Source organism: Colias philodice, chromosome 17 (genome assembly GCF_061535455.1).
Source record: "Colias philodice isolate Cphi_HAF_F1 chromosome 17, ilColPhil1 Martin Lab GWU primary, whole genome shotgun sequence".
Lineage (NCBI taxonomy): Eukaryota > Metazoa > Arthropoda > Insecta > Lepidoptera > Pieridae > Colias > Colias philodice.
In genome coordinates this window covers 1,171,224-1,185,577 of record NC_143102.1, presented here as the reverse complement: position 1 = coordinate 1,185,577, position 14,354 = coordinate 1,171,224, and the positions used below count along the sequence as shown (strand labels likewise).

Sequence of the window (14,354 nt, the reverse complement as noted above, 5' to 3'; positions counted from 1 at the left end):
TCTACCTGTTTATCGCATTGGCTCGTAAATGAAAGTAAATCAAATAAATAACACTATATGCTTCTAAATGACTATCTTAGCTTTCTCGTAAGTTTTGACTCAGAACTGGCATCCATCTTTTATTTTTATTCTAAGAAACACTTACATCCACGTAACTCCTTGAGGAGTGATTCATTTCTCTTGCATTCACACGTTCATCATTCCATTCAACAGATCTCAATCATTACATTCATTCTTTTCTATTATTATGTGTGTCGAATTAAATATTTCATTTGTATTTATAAAAATGTTTTAATACACATGGTTAACTGTTGCCTTAAAAAAATATGTAAGTATTATGAAAAGCGCGCTATGCAGCTTGCAAAAATCTTCCAGTACATTAGGTACTAATAAATAAGTGTACCTAATCCAAAAATACATACTTAATACACTTCGTAAAATAGTCTAATGGAACAGATGTCTTAGGGAATAAATAGGTATAGGTTTTATAGACTACATTCTGACAACACAGAATAAATTTTATTCATTCATATTATTTATCTACACATTATACGGTTTTTAATCGTACTTTTCAATGAATCAACTAATGATTAAACAATAAAATTCGCGTATACCACATTTAATTACTTAAATATTCGGTATTTGTGACCTATTGTTTTCCAAAACCACGGTTGGTCAGCGGCTTCTATTATTTATCTGTATTTCCCGCGCAATTAACTCCTATTTATCTGTAACAATTATTGTAATGGTGAATGCACAATGAACATAAATTCATGAAAATGCAATTAAACGTTATTCATTTATTAATTACTAGCTGTTGCCCGCGACTTCGTCCGCGATTCGGTCGTTTTTCGTCATTCGTCGTTTAAAAAAAATACGTGACACTTTATTTTTGAATGTTCTTAATTGTCTCTTATAAAATTTAACTACATTAAAATTGAATACTCTGATAAGAAAATCTTAAAATCATCGAAAATCATAGACATCGAATATCTGAGGAAAACATGAATGAATGTGATTTAAATTCTACATTTCTTAGTAATTAAAATAATAATCTAAATTAAATGTAGATTAACAGTTTGAGCGCACCATTATAGAATATGTACCTAAGTAATAAATTACGTTAGTTTACATAGTAACTTTACTAAAAACACGATGACTTTCTTTCGCGCTCGGTACCACAAACTAAGCATGTTTGTGGTACGTGGCCCGTCACTTTACCCCCCACGAGTTCCCCTCCGTTGCTATGCGAAAATACATTCGTCGCCCTACTGTAGGAAAAATTGTAATACTGTGGCCTGGGCGTTATAACACGCTCAGGGAATTCCTGAGTGCTGATAGACTTCCGTCTATCGGCATTTATACCAATTTTATATTAATATCACCATCTTGAGGAAAAGCTTCTAATGTCGATTTAAAACGCATATATACGGATTAACCTGATGAATTAACATGTTCTAAAATTGTGAAATGAGTTCAGTTTTAAATTCGAGAAATATTGATTTCTTGTATTCGATTATTCGTCGTAGTCGAATACAAAATATATTTAAAGAAACTTAGGTTGGCCTTCAGGCAAAAGGGATCCTATCAAATGATAAACTTGACCTTGTATCTTAAAAGTAAGAATGAAAGGAGCATCTGATAATTGTTGAGCACCAAAGGATCATTTAAAACGCAATACTATAAGAGCTAATATTGTCTAAGAACTGTTTAGATTGCACATGTTCCTCTAAAACTTAAAAGTAGTGATTTCAAAGGTTCCGGCGTATCTTCAAACGAAAGCCGACTCCTTACTCCACTTTAAAGCATTACAAAAAGAACATACTACGTTAATATCGCCTATACAGAAGATGATCTGTAGGTAATGAATTGTGAGGTTATAAGCAAACCCACTTTTATATTTGTCGGACCACACCACCGAATTTGTAGATTGATCTTCTATGTTTACCTCTAAGTCATTAAGACTATGTCGAAATCTGTCTGCAGTAAGACGGGCCTCTCGCTATTCGTCCGTTTCAAGAGACCAATAGTTTCAATTCTTAATCTTTCATTAAACAAACTTATTAATCGTTCTTGTCTCAAATAATGGTAATATTCGCGTCCCTACTCTAGTCATTGCTTATGCTCATGTTCATCTTCGAGAGATCGAATAATATTATGGTGCACCCTATTATTTGTCAAACGGTCTTCATATTGAGTAAAAGTTTCAGATTCTCGAGATAAAATATGACGATCGTGATCAGCTGTGAGACGTAATTCCCTCTCAGTGAGGGTTTCGGTCTCACGGGATAGTACAATATGCCATTTGCGATCAGCTGTGAGACGTTATACCCTCTCAGTGAAGGTTTCGGTCTCACAGGATAGTACATGCCGTTCGCGGTCAGCTGTGAGCCGCAATTCTCGTTGTGAAGCGGTTTCAGGTTCGGCATAACACATGTTGTTTTCGGTCAATAGTAAGCCTCTTATCTCTAACGATCCTTGAGAACTCTTATTTCTCATTTTCTTAACTTTGCTCGAATTTCGATATAAAGATTTTTTAGGTGGCACTGATGCGGGTGAATAAAAATTAAGTTAAAGCCTGATTCCCACGACATGTTTGCTTCACAAATCCGACCGCGCCACACCACACCACATGCCATGGGAATCGGCGCGCTTGTCGCTCGCCAGTGCTTGCCATACGCACACATGCCGTGGGAACGCTCAGTTCAAATCGCGACGGATGGCGACAAGCGCTTGTCGTCTGCCAATGCTTGTGAAGCAATACATATAATAAAATTGTGGAAAAGTGATGTCTGTACAATTAAAATATGTAGAAAAAAATTAGCAGGTGTTATTATTATCGAGAAATCGAGAGAAACCATTTTTTTCTCTTAAAAGCTCCCCCCCCTCCCACTTCCCGAACTCCGATTGACCGTAATTTATTTTTCCTTACATTTTTATCATATCCTTTTCTAATGGGTTTCATCCTACTGCGATTTTTTTTTGTTTCAAAAATTATCTACCCTGGTGTATAGGTAAATTTTCCACATAAAATGTCCTTTAAATTATGTCGTATTATATTTTTAACCCCCGACGCAAAAAGACTGGTGTTATGTGTTTGACCCCTATGTATTTCTGTGTGTGTGTGTGTGTGTGTCTGTCTATGGCACCGTAGCTGGCTAACAGGTAAACCGAATTAGATGCGGTTTTTTTTGTTAGGCAGAATATTTTCCGACGCTGGTTCTTAGATAAAGTGTATCAAAATTGGTTCATCCACTTATTATACCTACATAGGGGTAAAAGTGGGAATGAAAAAAATGAAAGTTATAATTTATTTTTAAAGATCGTCGGGAAGTTTATGAAATTATTTATTCCTTTTTCTATACACTTTTCTTCGTCTAAACGGTTTAGTTACGTGCTCTCTCTCTCTTCAGCCTTTAGTTACGTGCGTGAGACAGGAAAGATCTAATTTGGATTTGTTGCTGGATTTGATAAAAACTGAGTATCGATTAAGCTGATCAGTAGCTACACCATAGATTATTAAAAACATCCGTTTAAGAAAGGAAGGAAATAGAATTTGCTCCTCTCCCCCCCTGGTTCCTAAAAAATAATATGACATAATTTAAAAGAAATTTTACGTAGACGTACACGTACGTAGAATTAGTTAGGCATTTCTTTTTTGATTTTCGATATTATATACTAATCATAATTTTTAATTACATTATGTAGTAACTATTTGGTATAGGTTAGGCATTTCATTTCTTGATTTTCTTTAATAATTTGGTACGTAAGTTTTTTAGCTCAGTTTAGTAAGGAATTTTAATAACAATTCTTTTAATTATTTATGGTAAAGTCCGGTCGCGGAGCAGGAAGAATTTCGTACATTAACCTGTCACTGTCACTCCCTTGTAAAAATAATGTGTCTTGCTCGCACAGGTGCAATGACCGCCGTCCTTAGGGATTGTAAACCTTTAACCTGAGAGCGTAAGGTTTGTGTTTGCTTGATTGGTGTCAGGTGTTCAATTATGATTTTGTGAATTCAAAATTTATAAGAATAAACCTCAAACTCTTTATGTCCAATCAAAATCCGCCTAAGTCGAAATCGCGTGTTAGAATAACGTATTTCTGTAATATTGTACCTACATAGTAAATTATTTTTTGAAAAATAAGGTCATAAAGAAGTTTCACTTCTTATGTGTGTACACGCACACTTTTTTTTATATAATATATCGTTGTTATTGAAAAAGTTAAAATGTAACTAACTAATAAGTATTGTAAATGAATAGAGGACATTTATTTAATAAATTAGTAAAAAACATTTTCTCCTCCAAATATTTCATGTAAACTGCACTTCATTCAAAAATGTTTGTGACCACTGTCAGTAGGTAAAGAGGTCATTGTACGAAATTCTTTCTGCTTCGCGACCGGACTTTAGTACGTATTTACTCAATAATTGTATCTTAAGTAGTAATTCAGCATGGGCGTAGCCACGGTGGGGCTGGGTGGGGCGCTTACCCTGACTTTGATCTGGTAGGTACTAATTGTGAAGGGGAGTGGGCGTGGGCGTGGGATTGGGACTGAACGTGGCATATGGCGTGGGAGTGCGAGTGGGCGCGGGAGTGGGAGCATGAAAATAAAAATGATTTTTTATTGTTGCCCCACCCTGAGCCCATGGTCATAGGTCCCATAGTCACTATTCCACGCGAAAGAAGTCGCGGGGACAGCTAGTAGACAAATATAATCAGAAAGCTTTGAACTCCTAAGCTCAACCATAAAAGATAGACATTTATGATGTCGGGAGATATTTTTTATATAATATGGAGAACATTTCTTTCATACTTGATTTCTGTGTAGCTTTAACCATTAAGATACACGCATTAAGAACGCACACGCGACGAAAGCTTAAAAATGGAGTTGCTGCTCTGCTCACGAATATGAAAAATAATAGTTATTTAGGAAATATATTTCATGTGCAGAATTGACCTCTACAGATTTAATATAAGTAGGTATACATATATTTAGATTCCAATTTCCATGTAACGTTAAATTCGACTATACAATAACTAACAGACAACGCAGGTTACTCTCGTTTCCGTAAGTTGAGGCGGCTACATATTCGGTCCTAATAACATGACTTTTTGTGAACGAAACGACAGCGCGGTTTAATTCGATGGCAACACCATCAAAAAAAAGGAAATATTTTTAACTTTGAAAAAATATTATGATTTACACTATTATTAATACTATTTTAACATTAACACAAAATATAAGACTGTGAGTGTGTAAAAATAAATCCAGCTAGTTTCACATCACACTTATGTTTATAATTAGGTATACGACATGAAAATATATTAATTACCAAGCAATAATCATATAGATAAATACTGAACAAAAGTATTAACAGTCAAAGTATATTATTTTTTACTAACAACATGTAAATGATGAAGGAATAATAATTATCAACGAACTAACCTTTTTGTATTAGAGTCCCGCCTCGTGATCGAATTATTAAAACACGAAGATTTTTAAAAATGTAACCAATGAACACAATCAATATTAGATTAACTGTAATGGTGTCTAGTTTGACTTAAAATAATATACATCTACCCTCACTTTTAAAAATGTAGTATATTCACACGAATTATAAGCGCACCTTATAGGGAAGGGAAGATTTATTATGGGTTAAAGAGTTAAATAAATAACTAACATAATTATATTTAAATTATTAATTTTTAACATTGTGTTCAGTAGTGTTAACATGTAAATTGATTTGATTTTTACGAAATCTCATAGATGGCGCTGAATCAAATTTGTCTTTATAGTACTAAGATTCATTAAACAGTTTCTCTGCCCAAATTACGTAAATGACGTAGTTTTTATAGTGTAAAGCTAGATAATAGCATGGCTTACTCAAAAACAACATTTAAACATGAGTCTTTAGATTGTACGCTGTCGTAGTACACGGAATACGTAAGAAAAGTAAAGGTTCACAGCTCCTCCCCCGGAGGTGATAGCATGATTATATGTTTAAAAAAACCTCACTCGACCTGTTAGTAATATTCATGCAAAATTTGAAGTCAATCTATGCAGTACTTTTCGAGATTAGCTCGGACAAACATACAGACAAACAGACAAACAGACAAACAGACAAACAGACAAAAATTCTAAAAACTATATTTTTGGCTTCTATATCGATTATAGATCATGGAATATGTATTCTTTTAAAAAAATATTCGATGTACAGTTTTGACTTTCCTACGATTTTATTATATGTATAGATTTCATTTTATTTATTTATTTATTTATAACACTTTATTGTACAAAACAATGTAGGAAATGTGGTACAAATTAATGAGGTACAAAAATTTTGCACAATAGGCGGCCTTATTGCTACACAGCAATCTCTGCCAGGCAACATGGTAGGAAAGGAAATGTGAGAAGAGTGTTCATTTTCATTTAAAGCAAAGTTATAGAAATCTATTTAAAATAAGTTAAATATTTCTAGTTTATACCAGAACTAGATTTCCGCCCGGGGCTTCGCCCGCGTTTGCAAAGGAAAACCCGCATAGTTCCCGTTCCCGTGGGATTTCCGGGATAAAAACTATCCTATGTGTTAATCCAAGTTACCCTCTATATGTGTGCTAAATTTCATTGTAATCGGTTCAGTAGTTTTTACGTGAAAGAGTAACAAACATCCATACATCCATACATCCTTACAAACTTTCGCCTTTATAATATTATACATATAATATTAGAATATTAGATATTAGATTAGATTACACTATCTACTTATAAACTTCTATTTTTTAAATACCCATGGAAACTAATATTTATTATATCATATTACATGAAGAATATAAAAAATAAATAAAAGAATAATACAATATTTTTGAAGTGAAACTTCTTTAGGCGCATTGAGATTAATACCAATATATTATGTTTAAGGGCAATACCGTCACGTCATGGAGTAAGGCGACGATTTTGGTATCTTTGAATCTTGCCAAAGAAGTTTCACTTCTGACACGTGTGATAGGATACCCAATAGTAAAAAATACAGTCGCGGGATTCAAACTTGCGTCTTTTAAACACGACTTATATTTTCTATAGCCCATTTCTGCAACTACATAGATAAGGAATAATACACATTCGCTTGTCAGTTTGTACGCAATAATATGAATATTACTATGTAGATATATTGCTCTGGGCATTTCAAAGGTCATAAGTCTTTGTCATTACTAGTTCGTATAATTTCATTTGACCTTGTTTTGTTAATTTCTCATTCTGTTTTGTTTATGTTAACCAACTTCAAGAATGATGTCGTTTTTATGGGATTGCGACAAAAAGCAATGAAAAACATTTTATTCGCAAAATTATCTTGAACTTCCAATACAGAATTATTTTTAGTTTCGTTCAAATTGTAAATCATATGACACATTTCAACTCAGCTTAGTGAATATTAAATTTCTAAATGTACTATGTCGTATTATGTCGTCGTAAAATCACATCTTGTTCGAAATGTATACAAAGTGTTTTCATGTAAGCTATAAAACGACTTACACTTGTTTAAAATTTAAGTTCTTAAAAAAATATAATCGTCCATGGATTCAAGCGAATAAATATCTAATTTGTAATCTACTTCACAATAAAATCTTGCTACATATACATGCTGTGGTTTCACCTACATAGCTTATATCACTAAACGACTTCCCAAGTATCACAGAAATCACAGTTTAAAATCGCTCCGTAGCCTCCGTAGTGACGTGAAAAAAGAAACAAACATACTTTTCACATTTATACTATTAAGGATGGTAAAAGGTTAACACATAATATATTGTACAAAAACCTATATGTCTACACTCTTCACGATATTTTTATTCGTCAACAAATTAATAATTAAGAACAGAGAAGGTCAAAGTTGAGCTTTGAAAGAGCTTTGAGGATTTAAATCAAATAAAACACTAATTAAGTGGGACTTACAGTCTTATTTCTCAATCTTATCCGTATTTATGATATCGGCCATCTCTATGAAGTTGAAAATCCTACAAAATAGTTACGATAAATAGTAAAATAACAAAACAATATTTTGTTGTTGTGATGTACAGGGAACACGTATTAATAACTCCAAGTCAAGCAGACAACTGTTTATTGTTAATTATCTTAGAACTACCTTCACATGTATATTAAGGCACACACGTTAAAACAACGTAAACGTGAATGTTATATCGTATTCTTGAATATATTTTCGACAGTTTTTGTTGTTGTAGAGCTAATAAAGTTGGATAGTATTTTCGATTGAAATAGGATAGTAGGTACAATTATCTAGAAAAATATTGAATAGATCGATACGATCCAAAGCAGCGAATCAATGAAATACGTTTCAAAAACACAACGTATAAGTTGATTTACGTATGTAACTTGATCATTTGACGGTCGCATGGAATCGACCAACGTATAGTATTAAATCCAATACCTCCTTCTCCAATAAATAACAAGGTTTTAATATATTTCAGATACGAAACCTACAAAGCTACGCTGAAGAAGATACCCGCGACTCGGCTGTCGCGGCTGACGGAGGCGCTCGCTAACTACGACCCCGTCCTCAACGAATACTTCTTCGATAGGCACCCGGGGGTCTTCGCACAGGTCCTCAACTATTACAGGTACCCTATAGCTTTATAGGTCCTTTTTCATGGTATAGAGACGCAAATTGCGTCGCCCATAGACTACCATTACAGAGGTTATGAAAATTTATCCTTCAGAAATAAAAGATTTTTAACGCGATTTATTCATTATATTATTTTCCCGACGTTTCCCACACTTTGCAGCGAGCGTGGTCACGGGGAGACTGAAAATTTATCGTTTTTTTGGGACTTGTAACTGTTGATGTTTTAACGCCTGAAATTGATATTTATTTTAATAGACGTATATTTCATATTTGTTTGGTTTGTTCTTTTATCTCTTTATCCAATTGAGAGTATTGAATACATACAAAATATTTATTCCACCTTTAACACAAAACGGCGAAATACAATGACTCACTTTTATCAATCTAACAAAATAAACTGTCAAACACATCCTTTCGCTATACTTTTCCGAATTTGTCATCGAAAGATCTAGAACGTTCCATATTCCATATTCAATGTTGTAATGTTCCCGAAACATTTGTCACCAACCAAGCTATGCTTTGATGTGGATCGGCAAACAAACGTATTTTTATATCGAACGTTTTCTGTATTGATTTATGGACAACCGGGATACAGTTGTTGATGGACAAGGCAGTAATGAAATTACGTCATTCGATGCTACAATTTCTTTGGATGTTGCAATGTTTAAAACGGTTACCCTTGAAACATTTAAATAGGCATGAATGTGAAAACGTTTTATTTAATGTTTATAAATGGTGGGTTGTTAAAGTAATATGAGTTAATCGATGTTCATTTTTAGATGTATGAGAGAGAAAAACTCAGTAAATGTTATTTGCAATATTTACAGATAATTCAAAAACATAATGGAAAAACAAAATCTTATAGTCCATACGTACGTTGAGTAGTAGTAGTATATTATATATAACTATATACCTAGTTTAGTTAATTATCTAGTCATTAATAAAATTATTATACGGCATACCATAATTGAAAGGAACAAAAAACGTATGCTATAATTCCAAACAATAGTTGCAATGTGATATGTTAACAGATAATTTTGCAACAAAGTAGATATCTATTAAATCAACTCAATAAACAATTTACTTTACTGTCACTGCCCTCTGATCTTCGTAAAACCCTTTTTATGGTGTCGTTTGCGAATTTTAAGCATCGTTGAGATAATTATTATTTATGTAGGCGTTTGATTCTACTTTTTACGATTTATGGACTGTTTTCATGTAAATACGTAGATTTGAAGTGTATAGACTATAGTCGATAAATTTAAATTTGTTGAACGTTTTCTGTCTTTTTAAAGTGAAACTTTTATTACATCGTCTCAAACTTTTTGGTCTGTGTAGCGCATGTCGCGTGTATCGCGGCTGCCGAGTAGGTATACCTACTCGGCAGCCGACCGTCACGCGACATGCGCTACACAAAGCAGTGTTCGGAACCGTTCGAACAGTTTCACTTTTACCGTGGTTTCATAAAACCACACAACATTTTTTCTTTTTGTTATATTTATTTCTGTTTTTATCGATTAATATTAATTCTTATTAATTTGCAATGCCTGTTAAAACTTCTGTTCTACTTTACATAAATGTTAATATTATTATCTAGATTCCGTTTGTAGTAAATTTCCAATTAAGTTTAGAAACAATGAAATAAACTTAGGTTTACGAATCTAATTTTGAAAATTAATTAAATATTAATTTGAAAAATCTTTTGAAATTCATCCAAAACTGAATTCTATAATATTGTAAATCTTTGCATCATTGTTGCTTTTATAAGGTAGGAAGGTACTATCTTCGGAAATCTTAAGATACTATTAAAAAACCAACTATCCGTGTTCCACAAAAAGGGTTCAGAATGAAATAATCAAAGGCAATGAAGTAATGCTTACTAACATCCTTACATTTACTACGGGAGCGGAATTTAAATGGCGGTCAAAACAATACATCTTCCTGACTGAATAGATGATTGTGGCTTTTATTCCTTTTCACTGTAATGGAAATGGTTTTATTTTTTATTATCAATATTTTTTAGTATTTGTGTAATGCAAAATATCTGTTTGTTTTTGATGGAAACAAGCTTATATATAAGTTTATTGTTTGCATAATAATCGTAATCGATTCATTTTTTTCAGTTAGACGGATAGGTAACTTGACCCAAATATATTTAAAATGTACAAAATGGCCTTGATATGTATTTCAAGATATTATTTTTTTCGTTATATTTTAACATAAACATGTCCATAAACTGCAAAGATTTAATATGGTAGCTATATACTCTCTACCTAGAGCATGTCCGTCCTTCATAATAAACTACATCTCATCAAACAATTTTATTTTATCCCAAAATTAAATCCATTTTTGTCGAACAAAACAAAATGACCACGGGAAACGTGACCGGTAGTTTAATATGCGCGGGATTATTTATAGCGGCGAAGTAAATAACATCAAATTGTTTATTTTGTAGTAATTTTTCTGAGTGCTGTTTCAGTAAATTTATCATCAGTATTCAGCAAAATGTTATAAGAATCAGAATGTTGAAGAATCAAAAATACAAATAACTTTTTATTTTTGCGTGAAAAGAAAGGCTATATGTATAACATGAACAATAAAATTGTTTTAGTTTGACTCAATTACGCAATGATTTCACACCACTAACACCACACCTACTTAAGCGGTAAGAGTAAGGCAGAACATCGTTTGCCGGAACCGCTGGTAAATAATGTATTTTTATAAATTGACAAAAAATGTACTTACCTTTATAAAAATATAAACATTAAAGTCTAAGCCCTTCTACCTATTTACAAGTTCAGCTGTTCAAGTAACACTCAACCGATTAGAAACAGTTAATAGCATGAATCATACATTATTTGTATATTTATTATATCCATAAATTACGGGAATAAAACACCTACGTGTATTATATTTGAACTCGCGAACTATTATGGTGGCAGTACACATGGGGCCAACGTGTTGGGCCAACGGGTTGGGCCAACGTGTAGAGAGCTACTTGGCGGTATGTTGGCTTCATTAGCCTAGTTGGCGCCAATATTGGCAGGCCAACCGAATGTTGTCGGTTTTTTGTGCACACATCAAAGGATCTTGGCGCGCTCCGCAAACAGCGTTCACACGTTGGTGTCTTATTCAGTTTGTTGTTACTCGTCAGCGGAGACAGTATCGTTGCGCGGCAATGAAATTTACGTTTAACCATGTTCCGATAGCGATGGCGGCGCCGATGTGGACAATCATTGAGGTAATACAATTCGTAGAATTGTATCCACATGAAGGAATAATTTGGAATCCACGGCATGAACTACTTACACAAAAATAAAAACCATATGACTCAATAAATTAGATGTTTTATTTTCTATTTATTATATATTCTAGATGTTGTTCTTATCTCACTTTCATACAATGAGATAAAAAAATGAATATATTTATAAAATGAGTAAAATAGTATTAATAAGTTACTTGTTCTTAAAAATTAAATAACAATATTCAATGAGCATGATTTTGATCAAATTGTGCTTTATTACATAAATAATATTATCACTTAATATAATAATATTATAATCTTTAAAGTTTCGTTTTATAGGTAGTTAATATTAAATTAAATGTAAAATGTACACATTTTAAACATTTGAAAAAATCTAAACATAATAATGTTTTATTTATACAGAAATAAAAAAAAGGACAATAGAGATTGGAAAATGGTATCATCTTAGACGGCAGAGTACACTCATTATTATTGGTGCACATATTGCCGTGGCTGCAAGAACTTCTACGGACTACGTCCATCTTTGAAGCGCCAATGCAGAATGATCAGTACGCCAATGTGTGAACAGGAACCTTGATATCCTTCATTTTTTCCCAACACGTTGGCCCAACGCCTTGGCCCCATGTGTACTGCCGCTATTATATTTACGCGTAGATGAGTCAAATGAATTCTAGCAATACCCGTGATCTAAAAACGGTTCGATGAAAGATAATTGAGTTTAGTAGAGAGTCCACGACTTTCTGATAAATACGTATTTTTTTTAATTTATATTTGTGGTGATGTGTGCCTACATCGTCCTGTTACAGTTAAATTAGACATATCGCACACAACATATAAATAAAACTATTGAACATCTAGCAGTGAAGTTCGATCAAAACGCTATTTTATTGTCCGATATAAATCCGTTTCAAATAAAGGCTCGTCCACACGACACCAAACAGAGGTTTATAGCAAAAGTAGCGGTCACGGTGAGCAATCTCTCGATATATCGGTTAACTCGGAAACTGTATTGGGATAAAACGGATGGATTACGTAGCTTTTTGTAGTTGTGAGTGCTTAAATCGAAGTTTAATTTAAACGAATGTTTAAGTCATAATAGTTTCGTTCGTCCCCCTATATAAAGAATTGTCGTGTGTTGTGTGGTGTTTATTTGAATTGTAGAGTCGAGTTGTTGATTACGTATCATTTTGTGGTTAATTTTTATTGTATTTAGTCGTATGTTTTTGTAACGTTAGATTAAAAAAGATTACCTTGTTCTTGTTTCTTGCTAGATCCGGGATGAAATGTTACTCTGTAAAACTGCACATTCATAATGATAAAGTAAATTTTAAAATTATTGTTGAGTTAAATGTAACAAACAGAGCAAAATAATCTGATCTCACGTCTCTACTGCTAGCTCAGAATAAAATCCGTTCCCCGTAACGTAAGGATCAAGCAGGGATTGAACAGGGATAAAAACTAAAAATATATTAGGGATAAAAACTAATAATAATATATTTAAAATAGGTGGTTATAATTTCAATTATGTATTTGACGACTACATTAGAATTGTAAAAAAAGAGCCGAGTACACGTGTCAGTAGTGAAACTTCTTTGGCAAGTTTCAAAGATACCAAAGTCGTCGCCTTACTCCATGACGTGACGGTATTGTGATGACGCGACCTTGAAATTTTACTCTTGACGCGCCTAAAGAAGTTTCTCTTCAAAAATTTCTAACTAAAGAGTTATTCAATAGAATTGTTGTTAAAAGATACAGTAGTTTCAGTAGACATCAATTATAATAAAGCCGCTTGCTAAAACTCGAATATAAATAAAAATAGTAACAGTAGTTTTTCTCCGAAAACATAAGAGATAATATATCAGCGTGAGATCAATCTTTATTTAGATCCATACTGACGGTACATTACCGCAGACTAATTTGCCTCGAAGGCTTTCTAAGAGCTTCACTATAGAAGAATTAGAAATAACTTAATTTTGGTTTATTTATATGAAGTAGTCTAAACCAATTAAGTACTGCGTAAGAAAATACTTTGTGTCTATTTATGACGTTGCTAGAAAGAGAAAATTATTCATATACTTTGCTATTTCAGCGACAGGATTTCATCCAATATTGTTCATGAAAAATCTGAATTGTATTTGTTATTTTAGTCGCAATTTCTTTTAGAAACTAGACCCAATGAACTTCCGAGCTCCTGAAGGATCTCCTACATGTTATTTCAAGAGCAAAATTAGCCAAATTAGTGAATCTATTTTCCACATACTCATTAAATTTCTTTCTTCTTTCAAATACATAGTAATAGAGATAGGATCCGTGCTATTACATATTTAGTTATCTGTGCTTATATTTAGATGCGTTAACACTGCAACAATTTTGAGTAATTCGCGAATTTATGATGCGTGGCCTAGTGCTCTTTGTTATTCTAAACAAGTACTTGTTCTAGACTGC

The 14,354-nt window shown here is 33.0% G+C and overlaps 1 protein-coding gene and 1 long non-coding RNA gene across 3 annotated transcripts in view; one reads left to right on the top strand and one right to left on the bottom strand.

Annotated features, from left to right (window-relative positions):
- Positions 1–14,354, top strand: part of LOC149480807 (potassium voltage-gated channel protein Shaw-like) — a 178,748-nt gene that overhangs the window by 29,639 nt on the left and 134,755 nt on the right. For both annotated transcript variants that reach the window (XM_089705741.1, XM_089705740.1), the window contains exon 2: positions 8,490–8,639. In XM_089705741.1, the coding sequence (XP_089561867.1) occupies positions 8,490–8,639 (150 nt within the window). The remainder of the gene's footprint in view (positions 1–8,489; positions 8,640–14,354) is intronic.
- The window catches only part of LOC149480808 (uncharacterized), a 369,189-nt gene that overhangs the window by 307,858 nt on the left and 46,977 nt on the right, over positions 1–14,354 (bottom strand). The window lies entirely within an intron of this gene.